At 36.8% G+C, this 20,107-nt stretch overlaps 1 protein-coding gene across 4 annotated transcripts in view; it reads right to left on the bottom strand.

The window, feature by feature from the left end:
• AKAP9 (A-kinase anchoring protein 9) overlaps positions 1 to 20,107 on the bottom strand; it is a 125,869-nt gene that overhangs the window by 60,398 nt on the left and 45,364 nt on the right. For all 4 annotated transcript variants that reach the window (XM_064506055.1, XM_064506054.1, XM_064506056.1 and 1 more), the window contains 10 exons: positions 19,168 to 19,365; positions 15,998 to 18,442; positions 13,098 to 13,311; positions 12,196 to 12,275; positions 10,445 to 10,577; positions 9,816 to 9,913; positions 4,959 to 5,070; positions 4,277 to 4,475; positions 1,118 to 1,208; positions 895 to 987 (listed from right to left, as the gene is read on the bottom strand). In XM_064506055.1, the coding sequence (XP_064362125.1) occupies positions 895 to 987; positions 1,118 to 1,208; positions 4,277 to 4,475; positions 4,959 to 5,070; positions 9,816 to 9,913; positions 10,445 to 10,577; positions 12,196 to 12,275; positions 13,098 to 13,311; positions 15,998 to 18,442; positions 19,168 to 19,365 (3,663 nt within the window). The remainder of the gene's footprint in view (positions 1 to 894; positions 988 to 1,117; positions 1,209 to 4,276; positions 4,476 to 4,958; positions 5,071 to 9,815; positions 9,914 to 10,444; positions 10,578 to 12,195; positions 12,276 to 13,097; positions 13,312 to 15,997; positions 18,443 to 19,167; positions 19,366 to 20,107) is intronic.

The raw sequence follows: 20,107 nt of genomic DNA, 5'->3' as shown, positions 1-20,107 counted from the left end.
TCCAGAACCATGGATTACTTTAATTTATATCATCACCCAGTGCTGACTATTGCATTCTTCTTCTTAACTCTCATCACTAAGCTTTTGAAGAAGTATTGCTTTATTTTTTCCAGTTTTTACTTTATGTTAATTGATTGATTCACCTGTTTCATTTATGCCATTATATAATGAAAGCAGAAAGAGGATTTTTCATTTAAAAAAAGAAATATTCTGCAATTAAGTGAGAACTTTTTTGGAAGTCATAAATTAGTAAATCCACAAATGATTTAATACACCCGGTCTATAAAATCTAAATGTTACTTCTCATGTTTCAGCGAAAGTCACTGAATCCAAATAAAAGTTTTATATTTCATACAATATATTAAAATGCACAATAAAATACGATCAGAAAATACAGTGTGAAAATCTTAAGTAAAAAATCTTTTGTACACACCAGTTATTAAGCCTAAAGTAGCAAGTAGTATACTCTCTAGCATGCAAGTCATCTATTTTCTTCAAAGTTTTAAAGCAACACAACATCTATGCTCACGGTGTTGCTCCCCCCTCCAAATTAAAAAAACAAAAAACAACCAACATTATGAGAGTTGAGAACAGAATATTAGTTGAAGGGCTATGGGGATATGGAATTAAAGGTATGAAATTTTAAACACTATAAGAATGAAAAACTATCACACAACTAAAAAGTCTAAAGTGTTTTAGAAAAACTTTTATAAATAGGCTTTCATGTTCAGAATGAGAATGAAACTTTCCTGTAAATAAATTAAACAAAAGTTAACATATGGTATCACAACTGTCCAAATTGTCAGAAACAGCAAATAATAGTCACTATTAAAGCATATTTTAAAATAATAGTCACTTTTAAAGCATATTTTAAAAACAGAATAAAAGCAACACCTTTGCTATTTCTTCTTCTAATCTTTCTTGATACTGTTTTTCTAGCAGTTGAACAACATCCAGATCATTCTTCATTTCAATTTCACTAGCAAGCTGTAAGAAAAATATGAAATCTCAAAAATCAAACAGTCTGTATTTTAAAAAACATGCTATGTTCCAAAACATCTAAATTATATTGACCATGTTTATATTTGCTGATAAATTGTCAGCTGTTATACAATACCTCCATATCTGCTCTTTGCTGATGAAGATTTTCAGTGCATTTTACTTTCCTGAAGACCTCTTGTAGTTTTATTTGTGAATCTGCAGATACACTAAAAAGATAGAAGCGAGAAAAAAAATCTGTGCTTCAATATATTTTTCTCTATTCAAATATGAATACATATATAAAGATCAATGACTGTGAATACTTACTTCACAACATACCTTTGCCTATGCCATTAGTTTCATACACTTGACTCTATAATCCACCTGCCTTCCAGACACTTGCCCTTTCTATCAATATAACACTCCTTAACATCAGTTTTGCAGACTTGACCTCACAAACAACTAGTATTTTAAAGCCACCTGAGAATATTTTGTGCTCAATAACTATACACAATTAAGATGAGGACAACAGTGCCTGTTTGAATGGTAAGAATATGGGAAAAACTAGAAGGGCTTTACAGAGCCATAAAAACAGCCTGGTTATATTTATTTGGATTCTTTTAAATTGTTGCATTTCAGCAGATGTACTACTTTCTTATATTATATAGATGACTCAGTAAGAAAAGGCATACACATGAAAATACTAAGAACTCCACTATAATTCATTTTTTATTTAGATACTAACATGCTGAAATATATTCAGCAACTGTTTCTCCTAACAGAACAGTACTCCATCTTCAGATACAAAAAACTCCCCTCTAGATCCCCTTTCACTCCTGACATGTTGCAAAAAACCTCACAGAAATACACTGCAAAAAGAGTAAGATACAGCAACTAACTACCTAAATAAATCTCTCTTCAGCATTTGTGATCGGCTGTCACAAAGAAATGAATACCTTGCTAAAAAAGACAAGGTACAGATTAGATGAAGTTAGAAGGTAAGATTATTCTCTGTGAGACTTACAACCTTTAGTTACACTAGGGTTTTACAGAAACTAAGAGTCAGTTTAGATTATTCTGAGATGGAACTTAAAATCTCTGATAATTTTTTATAAACCTTATGACATTTTTAACTACAAAAAGTAACACTACTTTTACCATTCACATTTAATTTCTATACACGAACAGTCAGGTATGGGCCCTTACTTTCCTGTCTGGTCCATTTTAGTTCTAAACCACAGCAGGGAATGAATGGTAGCAATTGATTTCTTTCACTATTTTTTTCTGATGTTGCAATAGGATATGTAACCATATGAAAAGATCCTTAAAAACCACCAGGTTTGGCCAGAGCTATCCCCCTACTTAGATCATAGTTTAAAAGCCAGTAACACATCAAGTATAGAGACTGAAGACCTATTAGAATTCAATAGATTACTGACTACACCATTAAAAGAGTCCCACCTTGTATTCAGGCTTGAGACATGAGACAGAACTTCACACAGGTTTATTAAAAAACAATTTATATAGTGAGCTAGGATTTTTTCCTGTAAAACTCCAGTTTCATTTTAATTTGTAAAACCTGAAATTCAAGAACTTAATGGGAAAATTTTTTGCTATGCCAGTAGCTTATTATTACAAATACTGACAATCACCCTAAATATTTATTAAACATACATAAAATGAGCTTTGAGTATTTTAGGTGAATAGCTGTCATGGATGAAATAAAAAAGCTAACATCTATCCAAAGAGGTTAAAGATATATAAAATAAATTCCAGAAATTAATTTAGAAATTATACACAAAAACTTATGACTTGTCCTGGCCAATACACATATAGCAGTATACAGTTTCACAAAATGCATTTTGAAAATGCTCACACCTTGTATTTTTTTCACAGTGTTAAAAAGTAATTGATTAACAAGTCATATGGTTCCTAAAGGCTGAGCTCAGGCAAATAAGTGTATGCTGATTCTACAAGGCAATTAGAGGTAAGTAACTATGTAAGTCTATGGCCTCAGTCTTAAAGATGCACAAACATTTGCAGAACTTGGACCTAATATTCACTTCAAAACAAATATATACAAGTATGATTTCATGAGAACAGATCAGCTGGTTATTTTACTTGCCACTTCCAAGAATGGAAACATATTCTAAGGAATAAAAAGAAAACTGTTTAAACTCTGAGAAGAGTTTGTGATCAAACAAGAGAGGAGAAACAGCTGTTTGGGTTCTGATAGCTGAAGAAAAGTACTTTTGTCTACCTCTCCTTCAGCCTCTAAGGATTTATCCTAACAGTCCTTTCACTTTTTAAATGAGTACTATGCTAAGTATATCAAATACTAAACAACTTCTAGAAACATACCGATTTTTTTTCCTTCTAAATAGCATCTCCTATTGCCACTGTGTCTTTTGATCTCTCCTTTTATAGTTTGGCACCAGTCTGACTAACAAACCCTCATTATTCTCCCTGAAAGCAGGAGATTAAGGGAAAAGAAAAATGCAGAGAAACTGAATGGATTTAGGGTATAGTAAATGAAGTAAAAGGAAGGAGTGTTAGGGTCAAAAATGAAAATATAAGAAACCAGAGAGGACACTGAATAGAGCACAATAAAAAGCCCCCAACACTCCCTGAACACATCCAAGAAGTCAGTGAAAGTTGCCGGTGAAAGAACCAGGGATCAGAAACAGGTTCCATAGCTGTCAGGATCCCCCTGCCCAAGAAAATTCTACATCCTGCAGGCCAGATTGGCCAGGGCAGAGAGGAGTCTGATGAGGACAACACATGACTTGATAAAAGTCAGAACCTGTTAAGTGGACCTTAAATGGACCACAAACATTATCGCTGAATATGATTCTACACAACCATCAATCCTATGCAATTCCATGCAAGGTCATAAGGTGTCCTTGGATGTGAACTGCACTGTCTGAAGTTTCAAGGGTCAAAAGCGGTCTGTTGATTCTGGAAGTTTTGAAATTACTGCTAAAAAGCTCGTATACATGAAGTGAAATTTATACATTGTTCCAATTATCAGATCTTCCTCTATTCATTTTAAACATATCATATTGCATATTTACATTTCATAATTCTAAATGCTGCACTACTTAGTTTGCAATGTTTGCCATTTCTTGATAAAAGACAACATCTCTTGAAGCAACAAAACAACCTAAGACTAGTATGTTTATAAGGAATTTTTCAAATTTTGAAGTAAAACATACAGCTTTACATGAATGGTTATTTGAAACACTTCTGTTTATATCTAGTACAACGTTTAAAACACTAAAGAACTGATGAATACCTTGTGTGGTCAGAGGAAACCTCAGAACTCTGAAGCTTATCCTGCAAATGAACAATCTCTGTAGTGTACCTCTCTTCACTTTCTTTCAGCTGCTGTTGAAAATAGGACCGGAGGTGCTCCAGTTCATGAGCATGTTTTTCTTCAAGTTGTGTTTTAAGGTTCTCTAACTCCCTCCAAAGGTATTCTTGAATCTTAGGATCTACGTGCAGGTTATTAGAAGAGGGGAAGAAAGCAGAAAAGATTAGTTCAATTCTATTAGTTATATTATATTAGTTTTCCACCCTCCCCCCACTCAAAGTTAATAGCAGTGATGGAACTGAATAATTACTGTAGTTTAAAATATTCTTTCGATAACTTATCAACTATTTTCCCATAGCAAATAACTGTAATTTAGTCTTCCCTTTTGCAAAATAAAATAAATCTTTCCACTTCTGTTATAGGATATAGGTAACCAAACTAACTGTGGGAAACTGAGCAACATCAAATTAAAACTCCTTCAAGGAATATAATTCCAAAGTATTTTAGAGATTTAAGACAATCACAGTATCATATTGCAAAATCTGCAAAAATCTCTTATGTGCTTCAAGCTGTAAAACAGGAATCAGTTTCAATTTAAAGTCATTGTCTTTCTCTTTCTCTCTGTGAATATACATATATTGAAATAAACATAACATCTTTTTACCCATTAGATTCTGTGAAGGGGTTTGCAGACACTCCTTTCTTGTTTCCAGACAATTAGGTTCCTCTTCCCCCCTAGGTTCAGGTTCGGAAGATGATATCCATGGTTCTTTGACCTAAAAAGATCATCAAGTAAGTACAAATGACAACAATTTGTATTACATTAATGCAAAAATATTAACTGTAATTATACACATATAAGAAAGGTTAAATACCCTTTCAGGACTAGATGGCTCACTAGGTATTATGTTTAAGCCAATACCCATATACAACACGATTCACAAAGTAGAGGTCGTATTTATTTCAGCTTTTCCTCTATTCATTCTTGAACCTACTGCAGTAGCTATCTGCTAGCTACAGAGGTTTTCTAATTTTTTTTTCAGAAGTAACATAGTACCAGAGAAATAGATGCTGCAGCTACCTTAATAAGTCAGTTTTCACTTTATATATAAGCTCAATCTCTGCTTCCTAATAAAATCCTGAAGCAGCATGAAAAAAATATTTTTAAGTTTTAGCTTCCCAACTTGGGATGACATTGGGGGAAAGGAATAAAGGCAAGTATCACAAAATAAAATGCACAGTGCATCAACCTCAAGTTTATTTTCCTTCATTATTTTTCTTGTTGTTGTTCTCTTTTTTTTATTTAAAAGATGACTTACTGTCAAACTATAGGAGACGATGAGAGTGCAGCAAACAGAGGCAGTAACAGACATAGGAGGTTGAGCAGCAGTTCAGGCAGAAGAGAGTCAGAACTCTGCTGGGAACACTGTACATATGCTCAGGAAGGGTGGTGGCATGCCACAGGGCACAGTGTCCAGCAGCCATTGCAGCAACTACCCGCAATGTCAGAGGCCTTGCCCCAGAGTGAACTCCTGAGAGAGGACGCTGCTCTGCAAGTTGGAGGCTGCAGGGGTGCCCAGGGCCCCTCACTGAGGCTGGGGGAGATGGGCTCCCTGCCTGTGGGAGGTGGGCACTGGGACAGGATCTGTGTTGCCAAGTGAAGAAGCTGCGGGAGGAAGTCAGCACACTGTGCAGCATCAGAGATGACAAAAAAAGAGACTGACTGGATCTCTCTGTGCAGCTTCCAAAACCTGAACCCCCACCTGTACTGAAAGAAAAGCAGGCAGAGCCTGTGGTTATCAGGTTGGGAGATGAAGACTACCATGATGATGAAGGCTGGAAGCTCATGACTTCCGGCATCAGGAGGAAGGCTCCTGCTCCACTCTGCAGATCTGCAACTATGGAACAGATTCAGCGCCCCGGTTGCAGATGAGGGTCTGGGAGCTCTGTCCAGTGAAGCATCTGAACCAGCTGAGCCTGCACCACACAGCAGCACTGCAAGCAGCTAGGGGGTGACAGTAAGGGGAGACTCTCTGCTGCAGGGGATGGAGTCCCCCCTCTGTTGACCTGACCTGCTGTCTAGGGAGGTCTTCTGCTTGCTAGGGGCTGGGATCCAGGATGTTGTGGAGAGACTGCCGAAGCCTGTCCAGCCCCCACACTATTATTCCCCACTGCTCTTCCACATGGACAACAATACTGCCGGGGAGACCTGGAACATATCAAGTGTGACTATGTGAACCCGGGGGTGACAGTCAAGGGGATGGGTGGTGTGTCTCTGATTCTGCCAGGGAAGGGCTTGAGGAGGAATGGACAGATCCTGTGACTCAACAACCGGCTGAGCAGCTGGTGTTGACAACAAGAATTTGAGTTTTATGATCATGGGACCCTCTTTGAGGCAGGACTTTGATGACTGCTGTAAAGAGACAGGATCAACCCAGCCAAGTAGGGCAAAAGCATCTTTGCCACCAGGCTAGCCAACCCGGGGAGGAAAGCTTTAAACTAGAAATGACAAGGGACGGAGGTGATGACCCGCAATCAAGGGAGGAAGTGGTGGACCAGGTTGGCAAGCAGTAAGTGCAGGGTGATGGGGGCAAGAGAGACCTAGTAATTAGAGCTGAAGGGGGCCTATCTCAAGTGTATGCACATAAATAAGGAGGTGCCCACAAGCCAGCATTACAGGGGAAACTCTCATGCCTTTTCTGGGGAATCAGCATGACTGGCTGCTTCTCTGTAGTATCTGCACACTAATGCCTGCAGCACTGGGAACAAACAAGAAGAAACACAGAGCCGTGTGCAGTCGCAGAGCTACAATATCACTGAGATCACAGATGCTGTGGGACAGCTTACATAACTGGAGTGCTGCACTGGATGGATATGGGCTCTCCAGGAATGACAGGAGTGCAAGCTGCTCTTTATGTGAGAAAGCAGTGGGAATGCATGGAGCTCTGCCTAGGTATGGATGATGAGCCAGCAGGGAGCTTACGGGTCAAGGATCAGAGGGCAGACCAACATATGGGACATTGTTGTGGGTGCCTGCTACAAACCACCTGATCAGGAAGATGAAGCCTTCTTCAGACAACTGGAAGAAAGTTCAGATTTGCAGGTCCTGGTCCTCATAAGGGACTTAGGTCACCCCAGGATCTGCTGGAAGGGCAACACACAGCAGAGCACAAGCAATCCAGGAGGCTTCTGGAATGCACTGATAGTAACTTCCTGAGACAGGTAATGGAAGAGCCAGCGAGAGCAGATGCTCTGCTGGACCTTATTCTCACAAACAATGAAGAACTCATCAGGGATGGAAAGGCTGGTGGCAGCCTTGGCTGCAGTGACCATGAGATGATGGAGTTCAGGATTCTGAGAGAAGGGAACAAGGTAAAAAGCAGGATCACAACAGACTTCAGAAGAATAGACTTTGGCCTCTTCGGGGATCTGCTTTGAAATCTCTTGGGATACGGTCCTGGAGAGAAGAGGGGTCCAAGAGAGCTGGCTGATTTTAAAGGATCACCTCCTCCAAGCTCAAGAACAGTCTAACCTGATGAGCAGGAGATCAAGCAAAGGTGTCAGTAGACCTGTATGGATGATAAAGGAGCTCCTGACAAAACTCAGTCATAAAAAGGAGGCTTAAAAGAGGTCGAAGGAGAGTCAGGTCACCCAGGAGGAACATAGAGACATTGCCCTGGTGTGCAGAGACAGGGTTAGGAAAGCCAAAGCCTACCCGCAGCTGAGTCTGGCAAGGGATGTGAAGGGCAACAAGAAGGGCTTCTACAGGTATATCAGCTGCAAAAGGAAGACCAGGGAAAATGCTGGCCCACTGCTAAATAGGGCAAGGGCCCTGTAACAGAGGACATGGAAAAGGCTGAGGTACTCAATGCCTCTTTTGACTCAGTCTGTACTGATAAGATGGGCCTTCAGGAATCCCTGGTCATTGAGACCACTGGAAAAGTCTGGAGAAAGGAATATATACCCTTGGTCAAAGAGGATCAGGTTGGGGATCACTTAAACAAACTGGACATACACAGGTCCGTGGGACCTGGTGGCATGCACCCACAAGTGCTGAGGAAACTGGCTGACGTCATTGCAAGGCCAATCTCAATTCATGGTGACTGGGAGAGGTTCCTGAGGACTGGAAGAAAGCAAAAGTCACTCCTGTCTTCAAGAAGGGCAATGAGGACCCAGGGAACCACAGGTGTCACCTTAATCCCTGGAAAGGTGATGGAGCAAATTCTGGAAACTATTTCCAAACATATGAAGGACAAAGAGGTGATTGGTAGTAGTCAGTATGGATTTACAAAGGGAAAACCATGTCTGACCAACCTGATAGCCTTCTACAATGAGATGACTGGCTCTGTGAGAAAGGGGAGAGCAGTGGCTATTATTTAACTTGACTTTTGACACTGTCTCCCATAACATACTATAAGACAAACTGATGAAGTACAGTGATGGTGAGATGGACTGAAAAAACTGGCTGAGCTACCAGGCTCAAAGGGTTGTGATCAGCAGCATGAAGTCCTGCTGGAGGCCAGTCACTGGTGCACCCCATGGGACCAAACTGGGACCAATAGAGTTTAACATCTTCATTAATGACCTAGATGATGCGGGCACCCTTAGCAGGTTTGCAGATGATGGAAAACTAGGCAGAGTGGCTGATATACCAGATGGCTGTAACATTCAGAGGGACCTTGGCAGTCTGGAGAAATGGGCAGACAGGAACCTCATGAGGGAAAAGCAGAGGCTTGCACCTTTGAAAGAATAACCCTATACACCAGTACCTGCTGGGGGCCAACTAGCTGGAAAGCAGCTTTGCAGAAAAAGATTTGGGGTCTTGGAGGACAAGTTAAACACGAGCCAGCAAAGTGCCCTGGCAGCAAAGGCGGCCATCAGTATGCTGGGCTGCATCAGGAGGTAGAGGGAAAGGATCCTTTCCCTCTACTCAGCACTGGTGAGACTGCATCTGGAGTGCTATGTCCAATTCTGGGCACCCCAGTACAACACATGGACTTAGTGGAGCGAGTCCAGTGAAAGGCCACAAAGATGACTAAGGCATTGGAATATCTCTCAGATGCAAAAAGGCTGAGAGAGCCAAGATTGTTCAATCAAGAGATAAGAAGGCTTGGGGTGATCTTATCAATATGTAAATACCTGATGGGGGGAGTAAAGACGACAGAACCATACTCTTCTCAGTGGTGCCCAGAGACAAGAAAAGAGGCAATGTGTACAAACTGAAATAAAGGAAATTCCATGTAAACATAAGAAAAATATGGTCAAACACTGGAATAGGTTGCCCACAGATGTTGTGGAGTCTCAGTCCTTGGAGATATTCAAAACCAGACTGGATACGGTCATGAGCAACCTGCTTTAGCTAACCCTTCTGTTTTACTTCATCATTGACTTGTTATGACACTCAACCAGGATACATAAATACAGTTGTAAATACACTCTCTCCCTGATCCAGAAGGAATTCATGCAACACAGAAAATTCACAGACACTTGTATTTTATAAGAGGTGCTATAAAAAGCTTACCTGTTTACAATCCTTCATCAAGTGTGTTTGAAGTGCAGTCAGCCTGCTGTATTCTTCCTTTATCTTGTGCAGGAGAGCATCCATATGTTCTTGCATAGCTAAATTACACAAATAACCAGGGATGAAATCTTTAAATGAAATTTATAAACACTATACCATAATTTTTATAAAAATAAATTTTATATTTAATTTTTTTTTATAAAATTATATGTTACTGAAGTAATAGAGGGCCCTTACAAATTTTAGAATTTTTTTTATATAACACTGATATATATGTATTTTTGGTAGAGCTGCTAGCTTTTTTTACATGAAGAAAAAAATAATCACTTTTTTCACCAGTTTCCACTGTAACAAAAAAAGCATAAGAAAATGCTCATAATAAAAATAAAAATAGTTGAGACTAATCTCAACTCTCAAGAACAGCTAATTAGGAACGTTAATTAGTACCTGAACAATTGACGACATACTAATTGCCAACTTGAAATGCTTGAAATTAATTTTTAATTTTTTTATATACATATATATATACACACACACATATATATATATACACATATATACATATATATATATATATATATATATATATTTTTTTTTTAAAAAACAGCATGATAGTACAAGGCCATTACCTTGATCTTGACCTCTGTGTGTTGGCAATTCTATTTTCAATTTTTCTTTCTCAGCAGTATGAATATGGAAAATATCCTGTTCCCTATCATTAACTTCTATAGCAGCTGAAGACTGTTCTTTCTGACACAGAAGCTGTATGGCAAACAAAACAAAGAAAAAGTCAAGAAAAATTATTTATTAATGTATCCATGAAAAATTACAGAGAAAATAGAAAAAAAATGGCAAGAAAGTAGCATTTTGTGATATTATCTTCTGTGGAAATAACGATGTACCTGTTAAGTCATAAAGAACCTAGAAAACCCTTAAAATTCCCGATAAAAGAAACAGGTATGGAGAAAATTTTCAGCTAAAACATAAAAACATGTATTTTTGCATGGACATTTAATTTGGCATTGCCAAATGTTAAAATTATGCACAATAAGGCTTCCTTCATTAACGCTGAAAGTATTGTAAATGTTTCATTCTGGTTAACTGCAATTTTACTTGGGGAAGTATTTCCTACAGTGGAAATTTAGATCTTCTTGGAGATTACTATTTATCTTGTTCTTAATTTTTCAACAAATAGAATAAAAGGGGATGGCAGCAGAAAATGCAAGCAAATAATAAAGAGAATGCCTCATGTTTGTTGTTGCTGGGCGGCCAGCAAAATAGCTGCCATATTTACAGTGAGCAGACTAACAGAAGATTTATCCATATGCTTTCTGAAGACACATGATATTTGCAAGGAAACTTGGCCTGCCCAAGGAACATGGTGGGATTCTTTATTTAAACATTTTAGATTCAACAGACTCTAAATCTGATTTACAAGAATAAAATAATTTCTCCTCAAGCTCAACATGGAATCATACAGTTAGGCACAGTTCATTCCAGCTCTGAAATAACTAATGCCAAAAACCTGATTCAGCTGATACTGTCTGTGTGCCATCATAAAGTCCAGCTTAGTCTCCCCTATGCTGGCTCTCAAGCAAAACAGTTCTGGTATCCACATTTCCAGAAAGACATTGAGAAACTGGAAATGATCCAGAAAAAGAAATAAGCCCCATATGAAATATTAAAGATCAGAACATCACAGCTTTATAATGAATGATGAAAGCAGCTTCATTTATCCAGAACTAAATTTAATGAATGACTTGATTGTTGGTCAGAAAGAACATGTAAGGGCAAGGGATTACTAACGCCTTTTAGTCTACAAAAGAGAGATGGCAAAATAATATTATTGGTGGCTGATACTAGGATACAGACTAAAAATAAGGCTCAAATTTTGACAATGATATTCATAGTTACTGAAAATACCATACATAGGAGTATGGGTGGATTCTCAACTGCTTTAAGTCTTTGAAAGATATGCTGCAGCTAAGAAAGAAATGACTGTGTTATTGCAGAAATGAGAAGGTGATGTCCTTTGGCTCCGTGTGTGTGTGACATCAGACTACTGTAAAAATCAAGAACTTTGGGCCAGAGACATACACGAAGAAAAAAAATACTTCAGAACTAGCAGACTAGCTGTAAGGCAGAAGAATTAGCTCGACAAGGATACAAAATGATAAAAGAAAAAAACGAACCCCTGGAAACATATTTTGGAAGATCAGGTTTAGCAGTCTCTATTTAGAGATCAATGCAAAGAGAAATGGTCCACAGAAAGACAGTTAAGGATGGTGTGGAAAAGCAAGATGACTCACCATACACATAATTTTTCATTTTCAGTTCTTCAAAAGTTCCATTTAAAAGAAGGCTTTTTGCTAAGTCTTACCTGAGTGAGCCTAGAACATTCCTCAGATACAGCTTCACTTAGCTTTTCTATAAGTCTTTGTGTAGATTTGACTTCATCATCTATGAATACAAATTGTTCATAATGTTATTTTTAATGCTATATGCACAACACTTTTTCAACAGATTACGAGGTGTAGTCTCCTGTCTCACCGAAGTCAACTCCTCCAGTTTTAGGAAGGCATACTCTTTTTTCCTCTTTCTTGTTCCATCTCACAGATATATTCAATTATTACGGAAGAATTGTGTGTTCAAGAGGAATAAGGTATAAGAAATACATTGTTATGCCTGTGAGCTCTGGAAAGATCTAACTTTACTCAAACATACTGGAGGGCCAGGAAGTTATTATGACAAAAAAAAAATACACAAGGGCACATCACAGGATGACAAAGAAAGTATGAATAGAAAAGCAGCATGACAACATAAAAGCTCACAAAGGCAAAAAAGCACAGAACAATAATCTTGAAAGTAGTAGCAAAGAAGTTTATTCAATGTGGAGAGGGAACCAATGCAGGAATTCAAGGCACAGAGAATGAAACAAGACCAAAGATATTTTGCTGCTACCTTTGCCTGGTATTTTTGTAAGAAATACAAACCTATAACTGAATCTATTATACAGTTCTTTACAATTAATTGACCTAATACAAACAGCAAAACATGAGTTGTAATGCTTGCCTACTCTTTCCTTCCTAAAGTAACCTGAGTAATAGACTACTTATAATAAGGAAGTAATTTGGAATAAAAACACTGAAAAATGTTCTGTAAAAATAATTTGTTGGACAGCTACATATACTTTTTCCCCAAACACTTGTGCTTATTTTCTTTCAAAGACACTACCTATTTTTCAAATCAAGAGCTTCGCTCTTATAATTTCTGGCAAGTTACCTGCATGTTGAATTTGCAAGGTCTGGAGCTCCAGCTGATGCATTTTTTTAAGATCATTTATCTCTTGTAGATGACTATGTATAAGTTCCTCTTTAAGACTGCAAAGCGCAGTCTCTTTTTCTGCTTTCATGTAATCACGAACCTGGTCTACATGTGCTGAATAAACCAGGGACAGACAAATGCGCTGCGCTTCCATCTGTAGCTGTAAATCAGTCTTTGAATAAAAATATACATTTTATAAAGAGTGAGAAACAAGAAAAGAACATCCAACTTTCGCTAATTTCTGAAATTAATACTAAATACATGGAACATAATGCTACACATGGTATATATGAAATACATAAATTTAAATACACACGTTTTAGAAACTTGAATCATAAAAAATAGTTGAGAGCTCTTCAGTTTAAAATAAATATCAAACTAAAATCAAATCATCAAAACTCGAAGTACGTTTCAACTCCTGCTTTGGAAAAGACAGCTGCAAGCACAATGACTATCTTTACACACAGCACTTAATATTGAGAACATGTCTTACTTCTTCCTCACAATTACAATATGGCTGAGAGTTTATATCCCTCAGTTTGCTCCACTGCTAGTTATGTTCTAAGGAACTGCTACGGCAAATCACATTTGCAAATTCTACTTCTGTTTTGAAAGCCACTTGTATTTGGGGGTAGCGTGGGTACATGCCAGACAGGAGACTGGCTGATTACTGGCTTGCAATGAAACTTCACTGAAAAATTGAGTCAGTTAAATAGTATAAGCATCAAGCTGTTCACAGTCTGGTATGTTAATTTAATCCATCTGTGGATGTGGACAAATGTAAAACAAAAAATGGAACTAAGCAGGCCCTACTTTGACGGGAGTTTGGAACAGATAACCTCCAGATGCCCTTTCTAAACTATATTATTCTATGATTTTATGCAAATATTGAACAGTTGAAAACTAGTTTCTTCTTCTATGGATGTTGGTGATCATAATTACTTTGAGAAGAAAGAGTTTTCCAAATAACTTATATTGTCTAAGCAAGACTGACTATCAGACCTCTAAGGCTAAGAATAGGCATCACACTGAAGACATGGCCTTTACATTTGCTGGATTCTCAGTTGATCGAGGACCAGACTATTTTGACTTAATCGAATAACAAATCTTGGACCAATTAAAAGTATCTGCCCATGAAAAAGAAATCATTGTGAAAGCTACACCATCAGGAAATCCTAACCATTGTCCCCACTTTGTCAGATGAAAGGATTGTCAATAGTAGAGCTGCTACGCTGACCCTGCTTCCCTGCCACTTATCTATGTGAGACTGGCTGCAAGAATTTTGGATTCAAAGTCCATCAGCAAATTAGACAAAGTGACTAGAAAATAGAATACTGCAATTTCTATTGAAATACAGAAAACATGTTTTTTGCCATGTTTTTATTAGTAGAAATAATGTCACAAAAAAGGGAGGATCATTTATGCATGATAATCATGAGGGGAATGTAGGCCAAAATCTCTAAGCATTTAGGGACAACCATGCTTAAAGTAAGAGGTAAGACAAATTTTGCAGTAATAAAAAAAAAAACACTGAATTTTACCTCTAATGAAGGAGTAATATCACAACTAATACAGCAAGACGTTAAGAAAAAATGCACTGTATATACAGACTAAAAGACTGTATTATTAGTAGACCTGAATAAATCTTAACTGATAACCAATGCTTGTAGTTCTAATCTGCAGGTTTGAGGACATTATTGCCAAAGGAAACATGCCCAGAATTAGTCAATACTGAGATATTTAGAGTCCAAGTTTGAAAAGGTTTAGGCACTTCCAGACCATTATGATTTTGCATTCCTTCAAAAGGTAATCGCAGGACCCTTATCACATTGTTATAAATAATTACAGTATTATATTAGACAGTTATAGTTCTTTTGGATAATCTCACAACTGTTTCCAATACAGCTTTATCAGTGATTTTATTTCTTAGAAAATGAATGGACTACAGGACAACCTAAAATTATGCAACGTTGGTGTTCATTCCTGGGTGGATTTTTAGAACTTGAAATAAATCAAAAAATGGTAGAAGAGTGGTTAACATCTATTTTTACAGAAAAGCTTACTTGCCTATTTTCTGTAGCATACTATTCAACTGTATCACTGTATATAAATTTAAAGCCAGATTTCTGATTCTGGCACCTCTTTAAAGATCAATAATTCAATACCTAGCTATTTTTATTGGCAAATGACAATCTTCTCCATATAACCTGCAATTCAGTTAGAACACAAAAAATACAGGCAAAATTTCTCCAGCAAAAGCCAGATTGAATAGAATCACATGACATTGCTTAACATCCATTTCTTCACACATTTCTTTTCTGTGCTCACATCCAGATACTTTTTTTTTTTTTAAAGTGAAAATCACATACACACAAAAATTTTTATAGTGGAACATTAGAATTTCACAAGTTTTAATAAAGCTGACTGAAAATGTCAAGAATTTATCTCTTTATATCGTGTGAATGAGTACTTACAGAATGAAAAAGTGAATCACAGACAAATAAAATGTATCCTGAAAAAGTTTTCACCTCTTCTAATTAAGTTAAACATTCTACCAAAATGTGAAGTGTTGCAGATGTCTTCCCCTGCTCATCTTTGTTGTTGTTGCTTTAATTAAATGCACTGGGAGAGTATTCTTTTCAATGAAAAATAGCACCCTTACAGACACTGACTATGGTTACAATTCTGGTCATTCTTGTAACCACTTTCAACCATCAGCCACTGTCTGTCACACACACACGAGCACACACATGCACTCCAAAGCAGCTAAGAGGACAAACATTTCACAAATTTCTAAATATAGGCTCCTACAACTTTTCATAGATAAACTGTTTTCTATACAGCTTTATATAACATACCTGTTCTGATTTTAATGTATCCACTTGCTGCTGAAGCTGATTATTTTCACTTTGTGTTATTGCTATTAATGATGTTTCATCGGTCAGTCCATCTCTCATCTCATGCAAATGTTCTACGAGAGACTGCTGTTCCAGTTTCAACATCTGCTGAGCTTCCTTTCCTTTTGCTACCTGACGACTATCTTTATCTGAGCCCAGATCACCTGTTACATTTACTGCTTCATCAACTTTATTGCTTGGACCCGATGTGGTATTTCTGCTTTTGGAGGCTGCAGTAGCAGTCTTCAGAGCTTTTTCTTTACAGCATTTTGTCTTATATTCAGTAGTATCAATATTTCTTTTCTGAGTGTGGCTAATTATGACTTCTAGTTCTTTACATTTTGCTAGAACTTGTTCTTTCTCATGTTTCAGGGATTTAACTTTCTCATTTAAATGACAAATTTCACTATGCTTTGACTTCAACTGTTCAGAAAGATCTGAAAGTCTCAGGGATAATTCCAATTTCTCACGCTGGATCACCTCAAGCTTTTCCATAAGTTCTGTTGCATCTTTCTCAACAACTTCTCCAGCTTCAAACGTGTCTGCCCTGTACATCTTATTTTCTTTACTCTCTTTAAAACTAGAACTTTCAGTGTGAAATAAAACTGGTCTATTGCTTTGTAAGTGTTGAAGTTCTTCACTCAGAGCTTTGAGTTTGATTTTATATTCAGCTTCCTGCTTATTCTTGTTCTCCTCTAAATCAGTTTTTGTCTTCAGAAGGCTAGCACATTCTTTCTGCAGCTCTTTAAAATTAGCTTCAAGTTTTTTCTCAGTAAACAAAAAGGCACTCTTCTGCCTTTCAAAATCCCCTTTGAGTTGACTATTTTGTTTTTTAAGTTGCTCATTTTCATTAATCACCTCTTCTATTCTTTTTTGCAAGTCTAGATTTTCTGTTGTGGAACTAACACTGTCTTTGAAAATGACATTTTCTTCAGAGCTTACCATCATATGTTTTAATTTCTCTTCCAGAGTTTTGTTTTCCCCTTTAAGCAGGTTATTTTGTTTTGCAAGTTCTGAACATTTTTCCTTAAGGCTATCTTCTCTCTCCTTCATTTGTTTCTGCATCAACTCAGTTTTACGCTGCAACTCCTGAACTTCTTGTTCAAGGGTACCTTTTTCTTTCTCTTCTTGCCTAAGTACTTCAATCTCCTTCTGCAGCTCATGGATTTGAAGTGTCATTTCTTCAGATTTAGAATTTACAATAGACTGTTGTAAATCTTTTAGTTTTGAAATCTCTAATATCAACTGATTTTGCTCTGTGATTAAGTTGTCCTTTTCAAACTGAATGGCTTCTATCTTTTGACTCATTTCATTATGTATGCCATCTAACTGCTGTTTATAGTGTATATTCAAGTTATCTTTAAGGCTTTCCATGCTTACCATGTGCTCTTTTTGTAAGTCTTCTCTAAGTCTGGACAGTTCTTCTTCATGACTAAACAGAAGCTGTGTCCTCAGCCTCTCTAATTCAGCTTCTTGAGACTCAGCCATCCTGTCCAAAACTGCATCCTTCTCCCTTTCTAGCATTTCAAGTTTTATTTTGTAATTTGTGACTTCTGCCTCGTGTTTTAATTCTAATTCTTTCCTGAATTCAAAAGCAGAAGCAAGCTGAGCTCTTAGGTCTTCAATCACAAACTCATACCTTTCGGCTTCATTTAATCTACATTCCATATCCATTATAGTTTGTTTGGCTCTTTGAACCTGCTCTCTTGAGAAATTCAATTCTTGGAAAAGATCTTCAATTTTAGTTTGTTGAAGAGACTTCTCTGCTGAAATTACTTCCATTTGTTGTGACAATTCTTGCTTTATTTTTTCCCTTTCATTATCAGCATCTTGCAATTTCATATTCAATTCATTAATTTCAATATTCATTAGATGTATTTGATCTTTATTAACATTACTATCTGAACATAAACTTGAAGTTTTCTCCAGTTCTACTTTTTGTTGAGAAAGATGTTTTTCTATTTCTATCGCATGTTGCTTAATTAATTCTTGCTTCATTTGTACGATCTGCTGGCCATGCATTTCATCTAACTCGGCCTGAAGTTGTGCCAGTCTCCGTTGTGTTTCTAGTTCCATCCTTTGCACAATGTCACTTTCAAACTGACTGTCTTTGTAACATCGTTTCTGAAGTTCTTCCACAGTTCCCATTAGTTGTTTTATTTCATCAGAACATTGCCTTTCTTTCTGTTTGTAGGTGGTAAGTTCAACTCTCATGTTATTTATCTCCTGGGTCTTTAGTAAAATCTGTTCTTTTAATTCTTCAACTAATTTACTGGCATCCGATAACTTTTCCATAAGCTGAAATGAATTTCTTTCTTCTTCTTCAAGTTTTGCTTTCAGCTCTTCAATTAAAGCTGCTTTTTCTTGTAGTTTACTCAAATCTTCTCCTTCATTTTTGTATTTTCCCTTTAAAAATAAGCAAAAACACATTCTTATTTTTAGTTTGTTATTTGAAAGTATTAGAACATCATATACTTACCCATTTAAACATGATGCCTTTCTTTAAAGCATGACAGATCATCTATGAAACCAATTGTTGCCTTATTTTGGAAGTTTTCTATACATTTGGGATAAGTGACAATACAAAAAAAAAAAAAACCTGAAGTTTTTTACTGTTGTGCTCTGATACTTCAAAAACCATTTAGTGACATTACCTGAAAGCTTTGTCTTCTGTCACTTTTAAAGACAATTCAATTTTCCTTCTTTTTTTTTTAAAGCTGCTTTGAGATGTTTTCCATGAAGGATATAAAATGTACATGAAGAAACGAAAGTACTCTTTACTTAAGACAGAAAAGATTGCTCAAGCAAATTCTGACAGACTGATATTTAATACAGGCTTTCTAATTCCATGGTGGTATTTAGTATAGCTTTATCATTTCTCGTAAATAATTCTGCAATATTTTTAAACATGATGTACAGTACTGACTTAAGTAGCTCAGCTCTAAACTATGCACATACTATGTGTTACTGTATTAAATACAACAGATGGGGTATTTAAAATACAAAAGAATTTGTATGCAATACATGCAACACACTCATCACCAGTGTTTTAGCCCTTAAATTTCAAAGAAACTACAAAATCATTAAAATAAAAAGAGACTAAGAAGACATCTTTCTAGTAAGAAACATACCATTTCATATGTTGTGATTCTGTCTTGAAGATGTGTAATCTGTGCTTCAAATTCTTCATTCTTTTTTTGATAATTCTTCAGCAGGCATTTTTGTTCTTCTAGCTGCTGCTGATGTGAAAGGATCTGTTGTTTGGCTTGCAATAAATCAGCAGCTGTGCAACTATGGCTGGAGTTCCTCAGGGCTTCACTTGCCTGTAACTTGTGCATTAAAAAATAAAATCCAAAATACACAATTTTTCAGAAACAGCTTGTACCACAGAAAGAGATAGTTATGATCTCAACTTTCTTGTTCCATATCAAGAGCCCAAAGACTATTAGAAAAGTTTAGTAGTTCTTTTAGAAGCAGCTGAAATAGGTTTATCTTGTTGCATTGCAACACCGTAAGTTGCAGTCAGGCAAAATAAGAGCCTCCATGGCATCTGGATCACCAGTGCTTTTTTGAACAAATGATGAAACTTAATTCTGTTATTTAAGTTACTGTCTAATAATACCACAAGAGGCAGATTTTATCCAAAAGTCTAGGACTCGAGCATGAAATGGTGGCTCTGAAAATTCAATGCCTGTTTTGACTGCAAAGGGAACAGGGTGGATGGATTTCACCCCAACCTTTCAGAACAGTAATTACACACAAGCTTTCTCCTCCCTGACACCACCCAAGACAACTGCCATCATCCAGTATTTATCAGCAGCTGTATACTTTCCCATATACTTTCTTTCCAATGTACCAGGAAAGAAAACAGATTAATTTTGTATTATTTCTAGTGATTTAGTGCAAGAAACCAGGTGCTATAATGGTAACTGTAGGACAGTTAAAGTGACTGCAGATCTACACCAAGGGATCAAGTTTTCAAAAATGCATGTCAAATTCTGTGTTTCTATACAAGATAGACATTGATGGAACCTCTGAAGTGACACCAGTTTTCAAACCCAAATAAATATT

Source organism: Dromaius novaehollandiae, chromosome 2 (assembly GCF_036370855.1).
Source record: "Dromaius novaehollandiae isolate bDroNov1 chromosome 2, bDroNov1.hap1, whole genome shotgun sequence".
In the NCBI taxonomy this organism is placed as follows: domain Eukaryota; kingdom Metazoa; phylum Chordata; class Aves; order Casuariiformes; family Dromaiidae; genus Dromaius; species Dromaius novaehollandiae.
The sequence above is the reverse complement of the archived record's forward strand: the minus strand, read 5'-3'. Positions and strand labels throughout refer to the sequence as shown.